Source organism: Biomphalaria glabrata, chromosome 16 (genome assembly GCF_947242115.1).
Source record: "Biomphalaria glabrata chromosome 16, xgBioGlab47.1, whole genome shotgun sequence".
Classification (NCBI taxonomy): Eukaryota; Metazoa; Mollusca; class Gastropoda; family Planorbidae; genus Biomphalaria; species Biomphalaria glabrata.
The window spans coordinates 12,010,645-12,028,895 of NC_074726.1; the positions used below are offsets into that span (position 1 = coordinate 12,010,645).

At 35.7% G+C, this 18,251-nt stretch overlaps 1 protein-coding gene across 6 annotated transcripts in view; it reads right to left on the reverse strand.

Annotated features, from left to right (window-relative positions):
* The window catches only part of LOC106061385 (uncharacterized), a 32,869-nt gene that overhangs the window by 7,828 nt on the left and 6,790 nt on the right, over window positions 1–18,251 (reverse strand). For 5 of the 6 annotated variants that reach the window (XM_056014800.1, XM_056014797.1, XM_056014799.1 and 2 more), the window contains 9 exons: window positions 14,868–15,029; window positions 12,858–13,046; window positions 11,889–12,104; window positions 8,848–9,057; window positions 6,027–6,158; window positions 3,314–3,412; window positions 2,220–2,315; window positions 1,252–1,296; window positions 725–856 (listed from right to left, as the gene is read on the reverse strand). In XM_056014800.1, coding sequence (XP_055870775.1) covers window positions 725–856; window positions 1,252–1,296; window positions 2,220–2,315; window positions 3,314–3,412; window positions 6,027–6,158; window positions 8,848–9,057; window positions 11,889–12,104; window positions 12,858–13,046; window positions 14,868–15,029 — 1,281 coding nt within the window. The remainder of the gene's footprint in view (window positions 1–724; window positions 857–1,251; window positions 1,297–2,219; window positions 2,316–3,313; window positions 3,413–6,026; window positions 6,159–8,847; window positions 9,058–11,888; window positions 12,105–12,857; window positions 13,047–14,867; window positions 15,030–18,251) is intronic. The other variant, XM_056014802.1, reaches the window with a different exon arrangement.

Consider the following 18,251-nt stretch of genomic DNA (forward strand, 5'->3'; position numbering starts at 1 on the left):
CCTACATAGGCCGCTGCTTTAAAATAAGTTTGAAACAAACAATACATAAGTATACAATCTTCTATAGTCATAAGCACCTCACTAGCAGAAATGTTAGTATACTTGCTAGAGTTCAAATTGAGGTCGTTCCTATTTTTTAATGCTTTTAAAAAGTGACAACTGCAAAAGTCGCCTCCCCTTGTGCCAACTGGTCCAGACAAATGAAATGATTATAGCGAATAGAGAAAGCTAAAAAGCATGAAATAGAGCTTAACCAAAACAATTGGTAGAAATATTTATAATCGACAGATTTATTATTGTTGGCCTAGATCTATTTTAAATTTAATGGCATGACTTTGAAAACTAATTGATACAATTACACTCTGTTGTTCGTTTGTCAGTTGTTTGTTACTGTTTTTTTTTCTTTTTTTGAAGTATTATGTTTTATCTTGTTGTTTTTTTTATTGATTCATGTTTTGATAGGTACAACAATATTGTTTAAAAATTCAACTTGATCTGAGAATGACAGTGCGAGAGATTAAGTATACCAATATTCAAGAGGACAAAACACGACATATTCAAACATTTTTTAAATTATGATTTATGTATTGTCTAAGCCAGTGAATCATCGTGCAAAGTTTCAATGTGATCCGAGAATGGCTGTGGGAGAAATAACGTGTTCAAAAATTTGGCGAGATAAACAGACAAAGTGAGTTGATGTAAGCTTTGTAAAAAAATGCCTTACTTTTTTCACAGTTCCGGCCATATGTTTTTGGCTGGCAATTAAGGCAGTAACCTTCATCTTTGGTGCATTCTTTAGGGCAGCGTGCACCGCACTGAGAGCTACAGTTAATGCCGTAGTAGCCATTCACACATTCTGAAGAGGAAAAAGAAATGTTTTAGTGCCTGAAGGGAATTTAGGTGGGGTAGACCAGTGTTTCCCAAAGTGGGGTACACATAAGTCAAAAGTTTGGGAAACACTGGGGTAGAATAACAAATGCTTAGAAATGCCTCTGAGATCATTTTTATTTCTAATTATATTACTTTGTCCTTCTAGTGGCGTAAAAATAGGTTACTCATAAGGCCTGTGTTTCTCAAGCTAACAATAGCTAACTAAAAAAAACTTTTATTTTCATAAGCACTTCCCTGGCTCAGTGGTTAGTATATTGGTTTGAGGAGGCTGAGTAGATTTTAGCTCTCGGGTTCAAATTTAGGTGGTTCACCTTTTTTTTTTCTATAAATGCCTTTAAAAGCGATCACCCAGGTATTCACCCCTTTCCAACTGGTCCAGACAAGTGAAATTGTGTATTGAAAAATCTAAAAGGATAAAATTGCGGTAAACAAAAACAATTGGTAAACATATTTGTAAAAGGAAGAGATGTATTATTGTTAGTCTACATCTATTTTAAATTTAATTACATGCCTGATCCAAACCAATTGATACAGCTATACTTTATATGAGCATCATGTTTTTTTGTTTGTTTTTTTAGCGGCCCTCTAAAGGGGAAAAGACTCTATTAGTTTAGTGCGAAATGTCTGTCCGTCTGTCCGTCTGACCGTCTGACCGTCTGTCCGTCTGTCCGTCTGTCCGTCCGTCCCGTTTAGATCTCGTAAACTAGAAAAGATATTGAAAATCCGACATCACAATATTTTAGACCATTCAAAGTCCTGATGCAACGACTACTTTTTTTTTCGGAAAGCGAAAAATCTAATTTTTAAAATCAGTTATGCAAGCAGTTTTTAAAAGAGAAAAAGCTAATTAGTATGCATTATAAGATACACCGTCTTTGTAATCTTGTTTTTAGTTTTGTTTTGTTGTGTTTTTTTTGAGGGGTCGATTCTGTGAATGATGTGGAACTTAATGAAAAGACTGTTATAATGCAATATTACACAAGCTTAATTTGATGGTTTTTTTTTTTTTTTTTTTTTTGTGCTTTTTTTATGGTCAGAATATAATGCAGTCTAGTACTGCTGTTCTTGGTTTATGTTCAAAGCACTCTGTGTACATTTTATATTCCTCTTCGTATTATTATATCTAGTATTATTTATAGTAGTAGTAGTAGTATAATTAATCATATTATAATTAAGCTAAATGGTATGAAAGTAAATACGGTGATATAATAAAGAAAGTTCCAACCAATTAGTTTAAATAAAAATAAATCATTGTAAATGTTTTTGGTCTTCTGAAAGTCACATTAAAATTTCCTCCCCGAAAAACAAGATTGCAGTTTTCTATTTACCATCTGTACAGGACGGGGGCTGAAATCCTTTCTTGCATCCACCGATACATAGTCCCTCATCCATTGTGCAGTTGTTGTAGATACAGTTCTCACATACTGATTTTGGAAAAGATATAAACCTTAATATTAGTAGTAGTCTATGAATATCTTTACAACGCTTATGTCAATTTACAAAGTCTGTCTGTCTGTCTGTCTGTCATAAATTTTGTATACGTTACTTCTACCACTTCACGTTCTAGAATTAACTTTTCACAATCAAAAATTTAAAAACATTTATTACATTAATCAATCGTCAATAATTAGATTAATTTGATATAGGAAAATTGGAATACATACTACATTTTATTGAAATATATGGCTGTAAATGTGTTGTTGTTTTTTATTTAAAAATTATTTATTTAGTAGTATTTAAAAAAAATTTATACAGATATTTACCGACCTTACGACCTATATGGATAGGTTATAGAAGGTTTAACTGTCGTTTTATATATTTATATTCCATCTTGTACTAAGTTGATCACTTAACAGTTTTACTGTTAAAGGAGCTCTATTTTAAATACTTATTCCAGAAGGATTAGTCTTAGTCTTATCACCGACGACGTGTTGTCCTGTTTGCTATTAATTGAAAAATAACGCCAAATTATTTTTAAAATTGTATTACTTTAAATAATAAAAACAAGACTTTCGCTTGAATATTCCTGATCCATTTGCGAACTCGATGGAGGCCGCCTCTGAGTTTATGAGATAGCACAAACACACTTAGTGATCTTGTTTTTAAATAATGTGTTTCTTTATAATACATATCATTTCAGACTTACTTGGAAGACGCGATAATGTGCACTTGGGACCAGAATACTAACCTTAAAATATCAAGAATATAATTGACCACATGAAAAGCATGTTTGGGTCACGAGATCTTTATGACTTAGAAAAAAGCAAAAAACATAAAATAGGCTTTTTTGTGGTTTTTTTTTTTATTTCCTATTATGAAAAAAATATCCCAGCGCCTCATTGGCTCAAAACAATAACTGGAAAAACCGAGAGAGAATAATTGTCTTATTATTATTGTATTTGGTCTACAAAATTAATGTTACCTCTGTAGCAATCATATTCGAAATATCCTGGTAGACACCCTAGAATGCATCCTCCTTTATTCTGTTCACATAGATTACCTACGCAAGAAGTTCCACACACTGAAACATTGACACAAGATTGTTTGGTAAAAGAAATTAGAGAGGCATCCATCCTTAATTTAGGGGAGGGAAGTGATGAGGGAGAGAGGAAGAGAGTTTTAAAAAATTAAAACGAATGTATGTGTGTATGTGTTGCTTGTTTACTGCATTTGTCATTTGAGCGCCCATGTAATTAGTTTCTGTTTACATTTCAAATTAGATTTTTAAAAAAATCGGTATTTAAAAACCTTTTATGAAATTGTATGGGTTGCCAATCAACATACACTTTATTCTAGCTCATAGATGTCGTCAATTTTTTCCGTTCAGTCCCGCTCACCTAAGGTGCGTCACTAGTAATAGGTGCCGAAGTCATTGTGTAATAGTGTTTGTTTTCTGGATTACTGCCAACGTTACTGAAAATTTAGAAGTACATCAGGTGATGAACTCTAAGAAACTGCCACGGTACCATATGCCAAGGGTGGCCAATCTATGGCGCATGCGTGAAATGTGGCGCATTGCACAATTACAAGTAGCGCATTTCAACCCGAGAATAAAAACAAAACATGATAAAAACCGAGTTCTAGAAAAAAAAAAAAAGTGAAATATTCTGAAAATTTCTTACACGTGGAGCTGAAATTAGAATTTGATGAACTTTCCTCATATGAAGGATTTATTTTAGCGATCATTGCTTTGTTAACATTTTTTAGAACTAAAAAATTTACCAATAGTTATCCTTGTCATATACTAATGCGAGAAAGCATTTTTATCTATGAAAATGATCAAAAAACCAAACTGAGGTCATGAAATTAACTCTTAATATTACAGATTTGGTGAAAACAACAAATTTTAAAATATTCCATAAAGCTAGTTATAGGTATATTGCTAACAGTGTTCATAAATTATAATTAGTCTATAAGTTATACAGAAATGACAAAAGTATAACTGCAAACTAAGAATGTCAGCAAGACCGACGTAATAAGTCCCGTTTATTTTAAATCCCCTCCTCTACTATACACAAATGTGTATAACAAACCAAATGTGTACAAATTACCATACTTTAAAGGTCTGAAAGTTGTATTACTGTAAGTATCACATCTGAATCAGAAGTGAAAAAAATGGGTTTATAGAAGCTAAAGGTTGGCCACCCCTGCCATACGCTATACATTACTATGAACATTGACTTCAGATACAGGAATGAATAGTGAACAATACAAGGAGGGGGAAATACTCTGTTATTACTTAGCTTAGAGATGCACTAGAGTTGATGAACTTTGACCACGAGCTCTAGTCACGTCACGGATTGTGAGCTTTAATTTGTCTGTAGGTTATTTTATTTATCTGGCATTAGGACTTCGAGGCGACAACATCGGTTAGAGACATAGACTCGATGGTGTCCCAGTTCTGTAATGAACCGCCTGGACTTAGTTCTTCGCTTGGTGCTCCATTTTGGTTTATCTCACTCTTCAAACTTGAGATACGCCCGCGTCTTTACGTGCAGGTGCATTGGTAATGGTATTGTTATTTGTATTGGTATTTGTATTGGTATTTGTATTGGTATTTGTATTGGTATTTGTATTGGTATTTGTATTGGTATTTGTATTGGTATTGGCATTGGCATTGACATAAGTATTTGTATTGTTATTCGTATTGGCATTGGCATTGGTATTGGCATTGGCATTGGTATTGGCATTGGCATTGGTATTGGCATTGGTATTGGCAGTGGCATTGGCATTGGCATTGGTATTGGTATTTGTATTGTTATTGGCATTGGCATTGTTATGCGTTTTGGTATTGGCATTGGAAATTAATATCTCGTTGCCACAAGACAGATTTTTAATCACTTGCGTTGCCACGTCATACATCTGCAGTCAGGCCTACTATAACTTTTGGTCTAGTTTCTGAGTTAATGTGCAAACATATAGTTTCTTTGTAATCTTGTTTCAAGCGTATTGTATCAGTCATCTCTTAATCAGGGCAGAGTACCGAGGGAACGGAAAGAATCGAATTAGAGCAGGTCTTTCCACCTAGAAAAAAATGCTATTATTTAGTATAACAAAAAGAAAACACAAACAAACACTGAAGATAGAATAAATACCACTTACCTATTTATGGTAAACCTGTAACACAAACTAAAAACTCAAAATGCCTAGGCGTTTGGATAAATCATGGAATTGATCGAGATAATTGATGAGATTATTAAAACAAAATAAAGACACATTCCTCGTCTCATATGCTAGGACAAATTTGTACAAATGCTCCTTCTTCCCTTATGCTATTAGAGCATGGAATGGGTTGCCTGAGCCAGCCAGGAAAACCAGTGACTTGGCAGAATTTAAGTCATTGGTTAACATGCATGACTAGATGCATGACGTAATTATCTTCTTTTTTTAAGTGACGTCTATGTAATATTACATAAAATAAAAATGAGACATTAAGGTTTATTAAAAGAAATTTCAACAAATCAAAGAACAAAAAACATTCAAATGTTATTTAACCTTGGTTAGGCCAGTAATAGAACATACCTCCTCTGATTGGGACCTCTCACGAAACTCCTGAACTCTGTATAAAATGAATTTCGATTTTCCAATATGAACACAAGGAAGAAAAATAAATGTCTTATACTAGTGGAACTCACCTCGTTGACAAAACTTCCCCCAATATCCAACTTTGCATTCAAGACACTTGCCGTGCAGTTCGCAGATTCCCTCAACGCAATTTTCAGTACAGTTATAGAGGCACTCTAGTTCGCGGTATCCCGGGAGACAGTCTAGAAACGAGTGACGTAGTTACATTTATTGACCGACACACAAGGAGGAGGGAAGGGGGAAGCAGGGAGAGAGGTTCACAAAAAAATATTAATAAGACTATATTTATGTACATATATCTTAGACATCTTATTGTGCCACGACTGCGTTATACCAAGATATCTGGTTCATCCTTGCTTCTCCTTAGCTATCACCAATACAATTTTCGTTTTCTGTCCCTTGTTATTAACTCTTTCCCTCCGTAATATTTTCCACGTTCCGACGGATTTCTTTGTTTCGTTTCAATAACGTTTTCGTTTGTTATCATACAATGTTTTATTTGGTCAATGCACTCTTAGAATGAAGGACAGCCGTTTCATTAGAAGACACAATGTGTTATTCTAACTAATGGGCCTCTCTAGATCTAGATCCATGACATCGGGACCTTCGTTTGTAGGATGAAAAATACAACAAAAAAAAAAAAGGAAATTAGAATTTTAGTGCTAAAAAATTGAAAGTATGTTGAAGGTGGGAAAGCATTGTAATGTGAACCATTTAATTGATGGTTCCAGATGAAGTAAACATATATGCCATCTATTTCAACCGTAGCGGAGCACGGGTATCAGCTAGTCATTACTAGGGGTCCACCGGATAGTAGCTCCGGCCAAATACGCAGCCGTTTTTTAGTATCTGGCCATATTCTTCTCCGGCCAATTATTACTGCAGGATAGATGGCCGGATAATAAAAATACACAGTAGTACATATATTTGTATCATTATGTATAAAATGGATGTGATGCCATCAATGTCTGTTATGAAATGTATTAAATTTTTATTTTAAATAAAATAATATGCGTTAAAAATATTAATTATGTACCAAACAACTTTTATTACAATGATAAAGGGTGTTAATATAAATAGAAAAGAATCGTATCATTATAAAAGCCTATATATACATAGCTGCTATGGCTGGCACATTTGTTTCCTTGGTCTTGACCTTTGAGAGGGCCAGTTAACTATGTCACGCTGACCAGGCGTCTGTCTCGCTGTTCAAGAGGTAGAGATGAACTATACCCACACCCTTTTAGTTACTTAGCCCAGTGTTTGGGAACAGTACCAGGAAAAAGAAGATAAGGCAGACATAAAAGAATAGACGAGCCAGCCATTGAAAGAGGTTCTAACCAAGGCAAAAGACAGGAATGGAGAAAGATGGTCGACAAATCTTGCATGGCGCCCCAATGGTCCAACACACTAAAGGAAAGTATAGGTAAAGGTAAAAGGTATTTTTAAAAATCCATTGGGGAGGGGCGAGAGATACTCTGCATTACGAAAATCATAGAAGGGGTACACATAGACCAAACGTTATTGAAACTTTTGTTTAGTCCATGACAATGAGTTCATAGATTGGCTGACCACATCAAGTCAGCATGGACGTAATGTCAGCTAATGACACTGATGGAACTGGGTTTGTTTACGTGGTAGTAAATCTTAATTAGGGAGCCACACCTCTACATGGGTAACTGTCACGCTGACCAGATGTCTGTCTAGGTGTGTGAGAATATCATCCGAGATAGAGCTGAACAACTCCCAATACTTTTTTTTTGTCTAGTATATGACATTGAGTATATAGATAGACAGGTGACCACATTATGTCAGGTCGGACGTAATGTAAGCATTACTATATACAAGAAATTAAGCCAAGTGTGGTAATTTCTGATGACTGTTGATGTAAGTCAAATTTAATTTTTAGAATATTATAGTTTTAGAATTATAAATGTTAAAAAAAAATGTAAAAGTATCTCCATTTGTGACGACTAATCTTCGCAGGTGTCCTGCATTCGCACATTTCAATTTGACCTCAGAATTAATAAACCTACACAAAGTTTAGAAATAAAAATTTTCAATACTTTTGAATAATAAATCCAGTCGAAAGGTTAGTGGATAGTGTTACCACTAAATCAAAAAAAATGGGTATATTTGTTATGCGAAAGTAACTAAAAGTAGGTGTACACATTCAGGAATAGCATCTTTGACACGTCTTTTAGTTAGAGTATCTTGAACTGTTCCTAAACCCTTGTCATTTATTCATCAAGAATCTCATCGAAACAGTTTTTTTCATTTTTATTTTTCTTCATCGTTCTCATTTGACAAGTCGGAGGGTTTAGATCAGTAATCCGATATCTGAGATGAACCGCGCAGTAGTTTCAAGATCAGCCAGTTCTCCGTATAGTTTATTTTTCTGTAGGAAGGTTTTAGGGCCAGCGTCTTGTTCGGGCCTCTTGATAGAATATGCAGCTTTGAAGAACATGGTCAGCATTCTCTGGTGATGCTCCACAAGGGCAGGTTTCGCTAGTGCCTATATTTTTATCTATTAACTTGAGTTTATTCTACAATACAGGTTTTCAAAAACATCATGAAAAAGTAAGCTAAACCACATTTTTAGGAAGTCATTAAAATGCATGCTAAGCCCCCTTCGTTCTTGCCCTAGTCTTTGACAATATGTTTAGATAATTCTTTACATTTCAGTTGTCAAACGCATCGCTTCTACAGGACAAGTCACTTCTGTATCAACATTCCTTTTCTTCAACAGTTATTTTCATATCAGTGTACCGCCGGATACGCGCTGCTTTCGACAGAAGCAATTCTGATGTGCAATGTCCTAGACCTGTTAAAGGAAATAATATTTTTCTTTTAAAAATGTAAAATTGTTACCTCCGTAGGCCTCCAACTCACAAAAGTTTAAAGCGTTGTCTTTCTCCAATCTAATGTACTTGACGGGCACCAAGGCTGCAGAATGAGGAACTGTATAGTTAGGTCTTCCACCTGGAGGATTGCTGCCCTCCTCATAGGTCGAGATCGTTTTGTTTTTGTCATCACGGGTAATGATTTTAAAGCCTGCGAGCTTTTTCATATTTAAGGCTTCTGAAATATACAGCAAACAAAAATGTAGATAGGATTCGGTTATATATTTAGTGGAACCTTTTCTTTAGCTTATAGGGTTGTTATTTTTTGTATATCTAATAATTTAGGCCAGTGTTTCTCAAAATTGTAAAGGTCCGTCGAAAGAAGAACGCATGCAACGGTAGGCGGACCAACATTAAAGGGCTTTCCTCTAATCAGAGCGCACTTGTCATCCTGATAAAGAAAAAAAGTTGAGTCGCAGGTCTAATTAAGTGTAATAAAAAAAAAACATCACTAGCCAATTTTATTTCGAGGAAGATTGGAGGTACGTCTGTACTAGGAGTGATCTTAATGAGTTAATCTTTGTGTTAAATAAATTGACATCTTGCCAAGGACCTTTTTTTTTTTCACAAAAGTCGTCACCATAAAGAATTCAACCATTATTCTGAAACAAGAAATGCATGGAGAATCACGTTATTGGAGACCTATCTACTTCAAAAGGTTTATAGTCTATTTTGTTGCAGCAAAAACAGTCTTGTACACACTTCGTCTGTTACTTAAAAAGAATTTAATTATATTCTATTATATGTTATGACATGAGTAGGATTTAGTTATTTGTTTCGGGAATAAGGGGAAAGTTTTACTTAGCGACGAGGACGTAAAGTTGGTTAAAAAACAACAACGCTCTAGGATTTGATAGAGACAAGACGCCTTTCCTATGACAGCAAGAATAAGAAGTAGTTTACGGACATAGTTGACATCGGACGATTCCCTTCTTGATAATTAAACATATTTGTAGACCAACATCAGCGTCGACTACATAACTTGATTGTTTCGGCCGGTGTTCCTGATTTAGTTGAAGGTTACCGCCTGTTTATTTCATTGTTTGCATTCGACATGCAGAAGAGCCACAACATATGATGTCTCTTGACTTGGTTAATATGCAAACATTAATTAAAAATAACAACAAAAATAAATTTAAATCATCCCTCATGTAAAACTAATTTTACTGACGTCGCTCAACATGGTTTTAAAAACGCTAATTTGGGCTGGGAGGTTGGTTTGTTCCAAGGCTTTATATTGTTTATTTATGGACGGAATACCCACTTATGTTTTTGTTATATATAGGTCACATTTTAAAGATCAGCCCATGGGCGTAGCCAGGGGGGGGGGTTTGGGGTTCAAACCCCCCCTCCCCGAAATGAAATCCCCCACCCCCGAGGGAGGATCGGAATTTAGTGAATGATTTTTTGCTTTGATTTTGTTTATTTTTGGTGAGCTTTTAATACTAAACCATCAATTGTCCCAGCACAACCAATGGGATTTTGAGTTTAAAACCCCTTACCAGGGGGTTTTGAGTTTAAAACCCCCTACCAGGGGGGTTCGAGTTTAAAAACCACTACCAGGGGTTTTGAATTTAAAACCCCCTACAAGGGGTTTTGAGTTTTAAACCCCCTACTTTAGGTTTTTGCAGTTAACACCCCCCCCTCTTCTATAAAACAAAACAAAACAAAAATGCAAACGAAAATCCCCTAATTCCAAGAGCACAGTTAAGAGAGATTTCTATTTTAAAACCCCCTCCAAAATTTACAATAAACCCCCTCTTCAATTTAAAAAAATTGTTAAAAATGTTATGAGCGTAGCTAAATGGGTTTTGACTTAGTTTTTAGTTTAAACCCCACTTCAGCGGGGTTTGAAGGTAAAAAATACCTCTTTAATAATAAAAACAAAGCAAATTATACACTCTAAATGTTTTGAGTGTAGTCAAAGGGGTTTTGAGTTTAAACTCCCCTCCAGTGGAGTTTGAAGCTAAAAAGTACCTTTTCAATATAAATAAAAGCAAATTACGCACACTAAAATCTATGAACGCAGCCAAAGAGGTTTTGAGTTTAAACCCCCCGCCAGGGGGGGTTTGAGGCTAAAAAATACATCTTCAGTGTAAGAAAAAAAGCTAATTACGCACTCAAAATGCTATGAGCGTTGCCAAACCCCCCCCCCCCGAAAAAAAATCCTGTCTACGCCCATGGATCAGCCTAACATACTTTTGTTAGCATGCGAATCAATGTATTTGTTACACTGAAATTTAACCGCATACTCTCTCTTTCATTCTTTCTTTCTCTTTTTTTTTCGCTCTCTGGAACGATATTTTTTTGTAACCTGCGCATAGTAATTTGTCCAACATAGAGTTTTGACTTGATTTGGAAAGACCCGCGGTCACAATGATCCCACGACACATACAGGCACTTATATTTTAGGCTAGTTAATTATAGTAGCACTTTCACTTACTCGCCACCCCCACCCCCACGGCCAAAGAAAAAATGATAGTCCATTTTAGTCTATGACTTTTCTTCGGATCCTTAATTCAATCTGTATTATATTTCGAACGTGACCCATTCCTTTTTTTAGTGGCCCCCGTTAGCCGCCGTTAGGTTTGTGCAAAATGTCCGTCTGTCACACTCAGATCTCAAAAACTACATCAGAACGGAAAAATCTTATTTCACCATGCGCTGTGGCTTGCAAAGCTAAGGTGCAACGGCTACGTTTTGTTTTCTAAAAGCAATAAGCAAACCGTTTAGTTTATACAATTAATTATGCAAGCGATTTTTTCATAAAAATACACCAATTCTAAAACAATAATTAAATGTAAGGGAGACTATGTTTACAATATGTTAACAAAGAAAGAAAATCTATGTGTGTGTGTACGTGTGTGTAAATATGCATATAAAAAGATTCAGTGTGTCGAAATCTAACCAGGTTCTTAGCTTGTATATGTATACAAATATTCATAAAAACACAATGTTCTTCTTTTATTTTACTCACAGGTACGATTAATATTGTTTCGAACATCTTACCTGGTGTATTAATGATCATAAAGTAACTAATTAACTTTGGTACGTCTAGGGTGATTTCATAGATAGACTTTGTGATATTTTCAGACCCTTTAAAACAGGTTACTGGGTTGAGGGCACCACTAGTCGGATACAGTCCGTCCACACCGCCCGCATGTCTAGCGGCATATTGATCCAGAGGAGTAAATCTGATTGGTTGATTTATAGCTACATTGCGACCTTCAAAGGGACAGAATAAAATGTATGTGTAAGAGTTGAGGAACTATTTCTTATCCTATACTTGTATGTATGTATAATAATGTATATATATGAATTTTATTTCGAAAATGGCTCTAACGATTTTCTTTAAAATTTCAAAGTAGGCTATATGTATATAAATGAGACAGGGTTATCGTAGTCATGTAAAACACTTCACTGATCCTTAATTTTTGGAGTCGAATACATTCCCATTATTATTACCATTAGGGCATGTGAAGTGGTTCCTTTTTTCGGACATCATTTTGGAATGATGTCATTAAATTGAAGGCTAAACGACAGGTGCAGAGCTAGGAATTCGCCATCATTTGGGGGGCCCGGGGGCTAGATCTCTTTTGGGGCCCCTGCATTGTGCGTAATATTTAATATTTAATGTAAAAAACACTCATTTGGGAGCCCCTCTCAAGTGGGGGCCCGGGGGGATTTTCAAATTCTCCCCCCTCCTCCTCCCACCCTAGCTACGCCACTGTTAAACGAATGAGTGCAAAAAAAAAGTTGATAACTCTCTCGAATTAAAAAAAAAGAAACTTTTAGTCTAACTAAGCCGTGGAACTTAGAGATAAGTTAGTTTTTTTTCTTCCTTAGACGTTTTTCGGAGTATTTTTTATGTATCGTCGGAAGCCGCATCTGAGTTCGTTTGATAACACAAACTCTATCTTTTATCTTGTTTAGAACTGAAATTCAAAAGCTTCAAATAGGAACAAAATGTTGTTTTACCTCCGGAAATGTTTACTGTACAGAGAAGAGCCACTGCCTTCCCATGCAGTGTAATACTGGTCACATTGACACTTGTAAGACAATAGACATATATGATGTTATTATCAATAAAGTTAGTGGCATTCCAATTGTCACACATGATTTTTTTCCCATTTTGCTCAAGTTCATAGGTCATTTCTTCAAGCATCTCTGTGAACCAAATAAAGTTACATCGGAAAGTGAGATAGGACACAGATTTGTAGTGTATGAAGGAAATACATTTTGTACATGCAGAAAAGTAGTTTATTTGTGTACTGTTAGAGAGGTAGTTTATTATGTACTGCTAGAGAAGTAGTTTATTATGTACTGTTAGAGAAGTAGTTTATTATGTACTGTTAGAGAGGTAGTTTATTATGTACTTTCAGAGAGGTAGTCTATTTTTTACTGGCGGAGAGGTAGTTTATTTCGTACTGGCTAAGAGATAGTTTATTATGTACTGCAAGAGAGGTATTTTATTGTGTACTGCCAGAGAGCTATTATATTATGTACTGCTAGAGAAGTATTCTATTATGTACTGTTAGAGAGATAGCTTATTATGTACTGTTAGAGAGGTAGTTTATTTAGTACTGTTAGAGAAGTAGTTTATTTAGTACTGTTAGAGAGGTAGTTTATTTAGTACTGTCAGAGAGGTAGTTTATTTAGTACTGTTAGAGAGGTAGTTTATTATGTACTGTTAGAGAGGTAGTTTATTATGTACTGTCAGAGAGGTAGTTTATTTAGTACTGTTAGAGAGGTAGTTTATTTAGTACTGTTAGAGAGGTAGTTTATTTAGTACTGTTAGAGAGGTAGTTTATTTAGTACTGTTAGAGAGGTAGTTTATTTAGTACTGTTAGAGAGGTAGTTTATTATGTACTGTTAGAGAGGTAGTTTATTATGTACTGTCAGAGAGGTAGTTTATTTAGTACTGTTAGAGAGGTAGTTTATTTAGTACTGTTAGAGAGGTAGTTTATTTAGTACTGTTAGAGAGGTAGTTTATTTAGTACTGTTAGAGAGGTAGTTTATTTAGTACTGTTAGAGAGGTAGTTTATTTAGTACTGTTAGAGAGGTAGTTTATTTAGTACTGTTAGAGAGGTAGTTTATTTAGTACTGTTAGAGAGGTAGTTTATTTAGTACTGTTAGAGAGGTAGTTTATTTAGTACTGTTAGAGAGGTAGTTTATTTAGTACTGTTAGAGAGGTAGTTTATTTAGTACTGTTAGAGAGGTAGTTTATTTAGTACTGTTAGAGAGGTAGTTTATTTAGTACTGTTAGAGAGGTAGTTTATTTAGTACTGTTAGAGAGGTAGTTTATTTAGTACTGTTAGAGAGGTAGTTTATTTAGAACTGTTAGAGAGGTAGTTTATTTAGTACTGTTAGAGAGGTAGTTTATTTAGTACTGTTAGAGAGGTAGTTTATTATGTACTGTCAGAGAGGTAGTTTATTATGTACTGTCAGAGAGGTAGTTTATTATGTACTGTCAGAGTTTGAGTTTTTGGCACATCGGCACAATTTAGGCCATGTCGTGCCCGTAATCCTTCAAAGATTACTCTCCCTTTATATCACCAGAGCTAAATTCCATACAGTTAAATTATGTACTGTCAGAGAGGTAGTTTATTATGTACTGTTAGAGAGTAGTTTATTATGTACTGTCCGAATGAATGAGAAAACGCCCAGTTCTGCTAATTAGTTAGTCCACAATAAGGTCATTTCGGTACAGTGAGTCCCAAAGCAATGCGCGTCCAGTTAGAGACAAGTTTAGTACAACGGTTTCATTAAGACCTTTCGTGCTGCTAATTGTCTGGTATTTGATTGTTCACTTATTAGACTCTTTATTAAAGTATCACATTGTTTGGAGAAAAGTTGTCAAATAATTCTTGAATAAATTGTGTAGTGTTAAACAGCGTTTGCAGAAAGCCTGATTACAGAGCAAAGGCAATATATACGTAGCTAACGGACTCATAACTTTACGTATATACGCAACTAAATGACAAATACCTTTACTTGTAGGCTCTGGGCTGATTGTAACCATGAAAAAAGTCATTGTCATAATTGGCATAGGTATCTTAACTGACGTAACTGTGTCGTCATCCTGGCATGTGGTGTCGTCGCCGTCAGTATATATCGTTGTCGGTAGGTCCCAATGTGTAGCGAGGTCACCTGCGAAATCAGATAGTTTATTTTAGTTTGGTATGTTTGTGAAATGTATTATAGTTCGAAAAGACACATTGGGCTCTGTTTATAAGGAGGCAGTATGGAAATAATATAACATAGGAAGTCGATAAGGTGACTAGATTAGACTTGAAGTTTCAGGGAATCATGATGCTTCATACGTTTCATTTCTTGGAAACTATATCGAATTCTTATTAAACTCCTATTGTCTATAAAATACTCCTAAAGGCATGCGTCTCAGGTAGCCTCTGACAACCAAGTCCAGCACCTGGCCTTGTTAACAGAAGTGGTCTTTTTGACTGTAGTAGAGAGAATGGGCTGTCCAAACAAGTTACGGAATCTAGTGTCAGCTTTTCACGAAAATATGCAGGGCACGGTACAGTTAGACAGTTCTTACTCAAGGCCTTTCTCCTTCAAGGGCGGAGTAAAACAAGGATGTGTTCTGGCTCCAACACTATTCTGCGTTATCTTTTCAGTGGTACTCACCAGCTCTTTTAAATCCCTGTAGGATCTTCAAAAGATCCAATAATCTGGCACGCCTTAATGCCTAAACGAAGAAACGGTGTATCTTAAATTAGTGTACTGCAGCTCGCCTATGACGCGTCATTCATATCTCAAAAGGATTACTAAGACTTGTGAATGCTTTGGCAGCTGCTTGTCAAGTTTTTAGCCTTACAATAGGCCTCTCCAAGACCAAAATCCTGGCACAAGATAAATATAGGAAATCACACGCTAACGGTGCTACAGGAATTCACCTACTTGGGAACAGCAATCGCCAGCAACCTAGATTTAGATACTAAGCTATCTTAGTTTGATTAGCCAAGACGAAAGACAAAACCAAAACCAATGACTTATCCGTGCGCATCCAAAGACAGTTTGTGTGGAAACACAAACTCAATATCGGCCCCCGAAAAGGTCCACCCAGGCAGATAAAAATGCAGGTATCAATATTTTCGGAAAGAACATCAGAATTAAATTCGATCAAAGACAAATAACAGAGAAGAATGGAGAAGGAAGGTTGACAGATGTTGTGTGGCGCCCCAGCGGTTCAGCAAACCAAAGGATAGGTGAAAGTGAATGTGAAGTTAAATGTGAATCTGGCCTAACTGATGTCTTATAATGAATATCTAATTAATCTAATTGCTTTGTAAATGGTCAATCTTTATTTCCTCAAATAAAAAACACAAGAAAACAACATTTCCATGAGTGTTTTGAATTGAGTGAACGGCGTTGCAGTTCACGCGATAATATGAAAAATTACTAATTAATTGTTGTTTTATATTATGTCCAACTTATATTCATACTAAATAGATTTTTTCTCTTTAAAAAAAATAAACTTTTTTTTTCGTGTAATTGTAATAGTTAGTATGACAGATCTTACTTAACTTAGCAATACAAATGTAAAAAAAAAAAATGTTGACAATAAAAATCAAAAACCGTTAACATTAATGTGTTACAAATATGGTATATATTCTCGCATCCTAATAAAGAGTATCCAGTGGTTGTTAAATTTAATTGTGAATAGTTGTAAAAGTGGCATGGGCGTAGCCAGGTTTTTTTTTCGGGGGGGGGGGTTTGGGCGGGGATTTTTTCTCTCCCCCCCCCCCCGCGAATTTTTTAAAATATGTATTTATGTGTGTGTGTGTGTGTACATAATCTTTATTGCATTCTGACCCTTCATTCTTTCGGAAGACGTTTATTGTGCCCTAGAATAGATTCTTCCATGAGTTAGTGGAAAAATTGTAGATTCCCCGCCAATACTAGCAAGGGGGTCTGGGGGAGCGCTAGGAGCTCCCCCAGCCAGGGGCGAAGCACCGCCGCCAAGCACTATTTCTGATATTGAAAGCCAACAAAATGCATATTCTGAGGTATCTACAGTGCATTTTCCTTCTATTAAAAGTTTTATTTCAAAAACCTAATGTGCTATTCTTACTGACTTAGACCCTACCGCGCCGTTCGGAGCATTTGACGCCAAGCTGTTTCCATAAAAATCTGTCACTGGTAATGTCTGAAGCCTCTTCCCACCTGCCATGAGGACCTCAATGAATGAGTGGCGTCAAGTTGTACTAGGATATCATTGCAACTCTTCTTATGCGTAATTCATTTTGTCGGAGAACATGTCCCGCAAACCTCATGCGTCGCTCTCTCACAATCTTACTAAAGGGTCGACTCCCAGTTCGGCATAGGATTTCCTTGATTTAAACTCGATCTCTATAACTGACTACTAAAATCTGTCTTAGCCATCTTTGTTGAGCCACATTTAGTGTTTTTCAATTTCGGCAGATGACTATTCACTACAGTTTATTAAGGGAGCCCTGCCACTGGTAAAAATGTGTAACCACTCTTGAAAAAGCTCTTGGAATTAAGTGACTGTAGTTTGATTTAGATTTTATATCGAAAAGAGAAGTTTTATCGTCAAAATCATCTGTTGGGGGTTTTCCACCTCGAAATGCTCTGTAGGGGGATTTTAAACTCAAAACCATCTGGAGGGTTTTAAACTTTAAACAAACGCCATCTGTAGAAGAGGGGTTTAAACTCAAAACCCCCGATTGGATTGGCTACGCTCAAATAATTTTAGTGTGTAATTTGCTTTTTTTTTATATTGAAGAGGTATTTTTAGCATTAAACCCCTCTGAATGGGGGTTTAAACTCAAAACCCCTTTTGGCAACGCTCATAGCATTTTGAGTGCGTAATTTGCTTTTTTTCTTACACTGAAGATGTATTTTTTAGCCTCAAACCCCCCTGGCGGGGGGTTTAAACTCAAAACCCCTTTGGCTGCGTTCATAGATTTTAGTGTGAGTAATTAGCTTTTATTTATATTGAAGAGGTACTTTTTAGCTTCAAACTCCACCTGAGGGGCGTTTAAACTCGAAACCCCTTTGACTACACTCAAAATATTTTGAATGTATAATTTGCTTTGTTTTAATTATTAAAGAGGTATTTTTTACCTTCAAACCCCCCTGATGTGGGGTTTAAACTAAAAACTAAGTCAAAACCCATTTAGCTACGCTATAACATTTTGAGTGCGTAATTAACTTTTTTTTATATCGAAGAGGGGGTTTATCGTACATTTTGGAGGGGGTTTTAAAATGAAAATCTCCCTTAACTGTGCTCTTGGAATTAGGGAATTTTCGTTTGCATTTTTGTTTTGTTTTGTTTTATAGAAAGGGGGGGGGGTTAACTGAAAAAAAACCCAAGTAGGGGGTTTA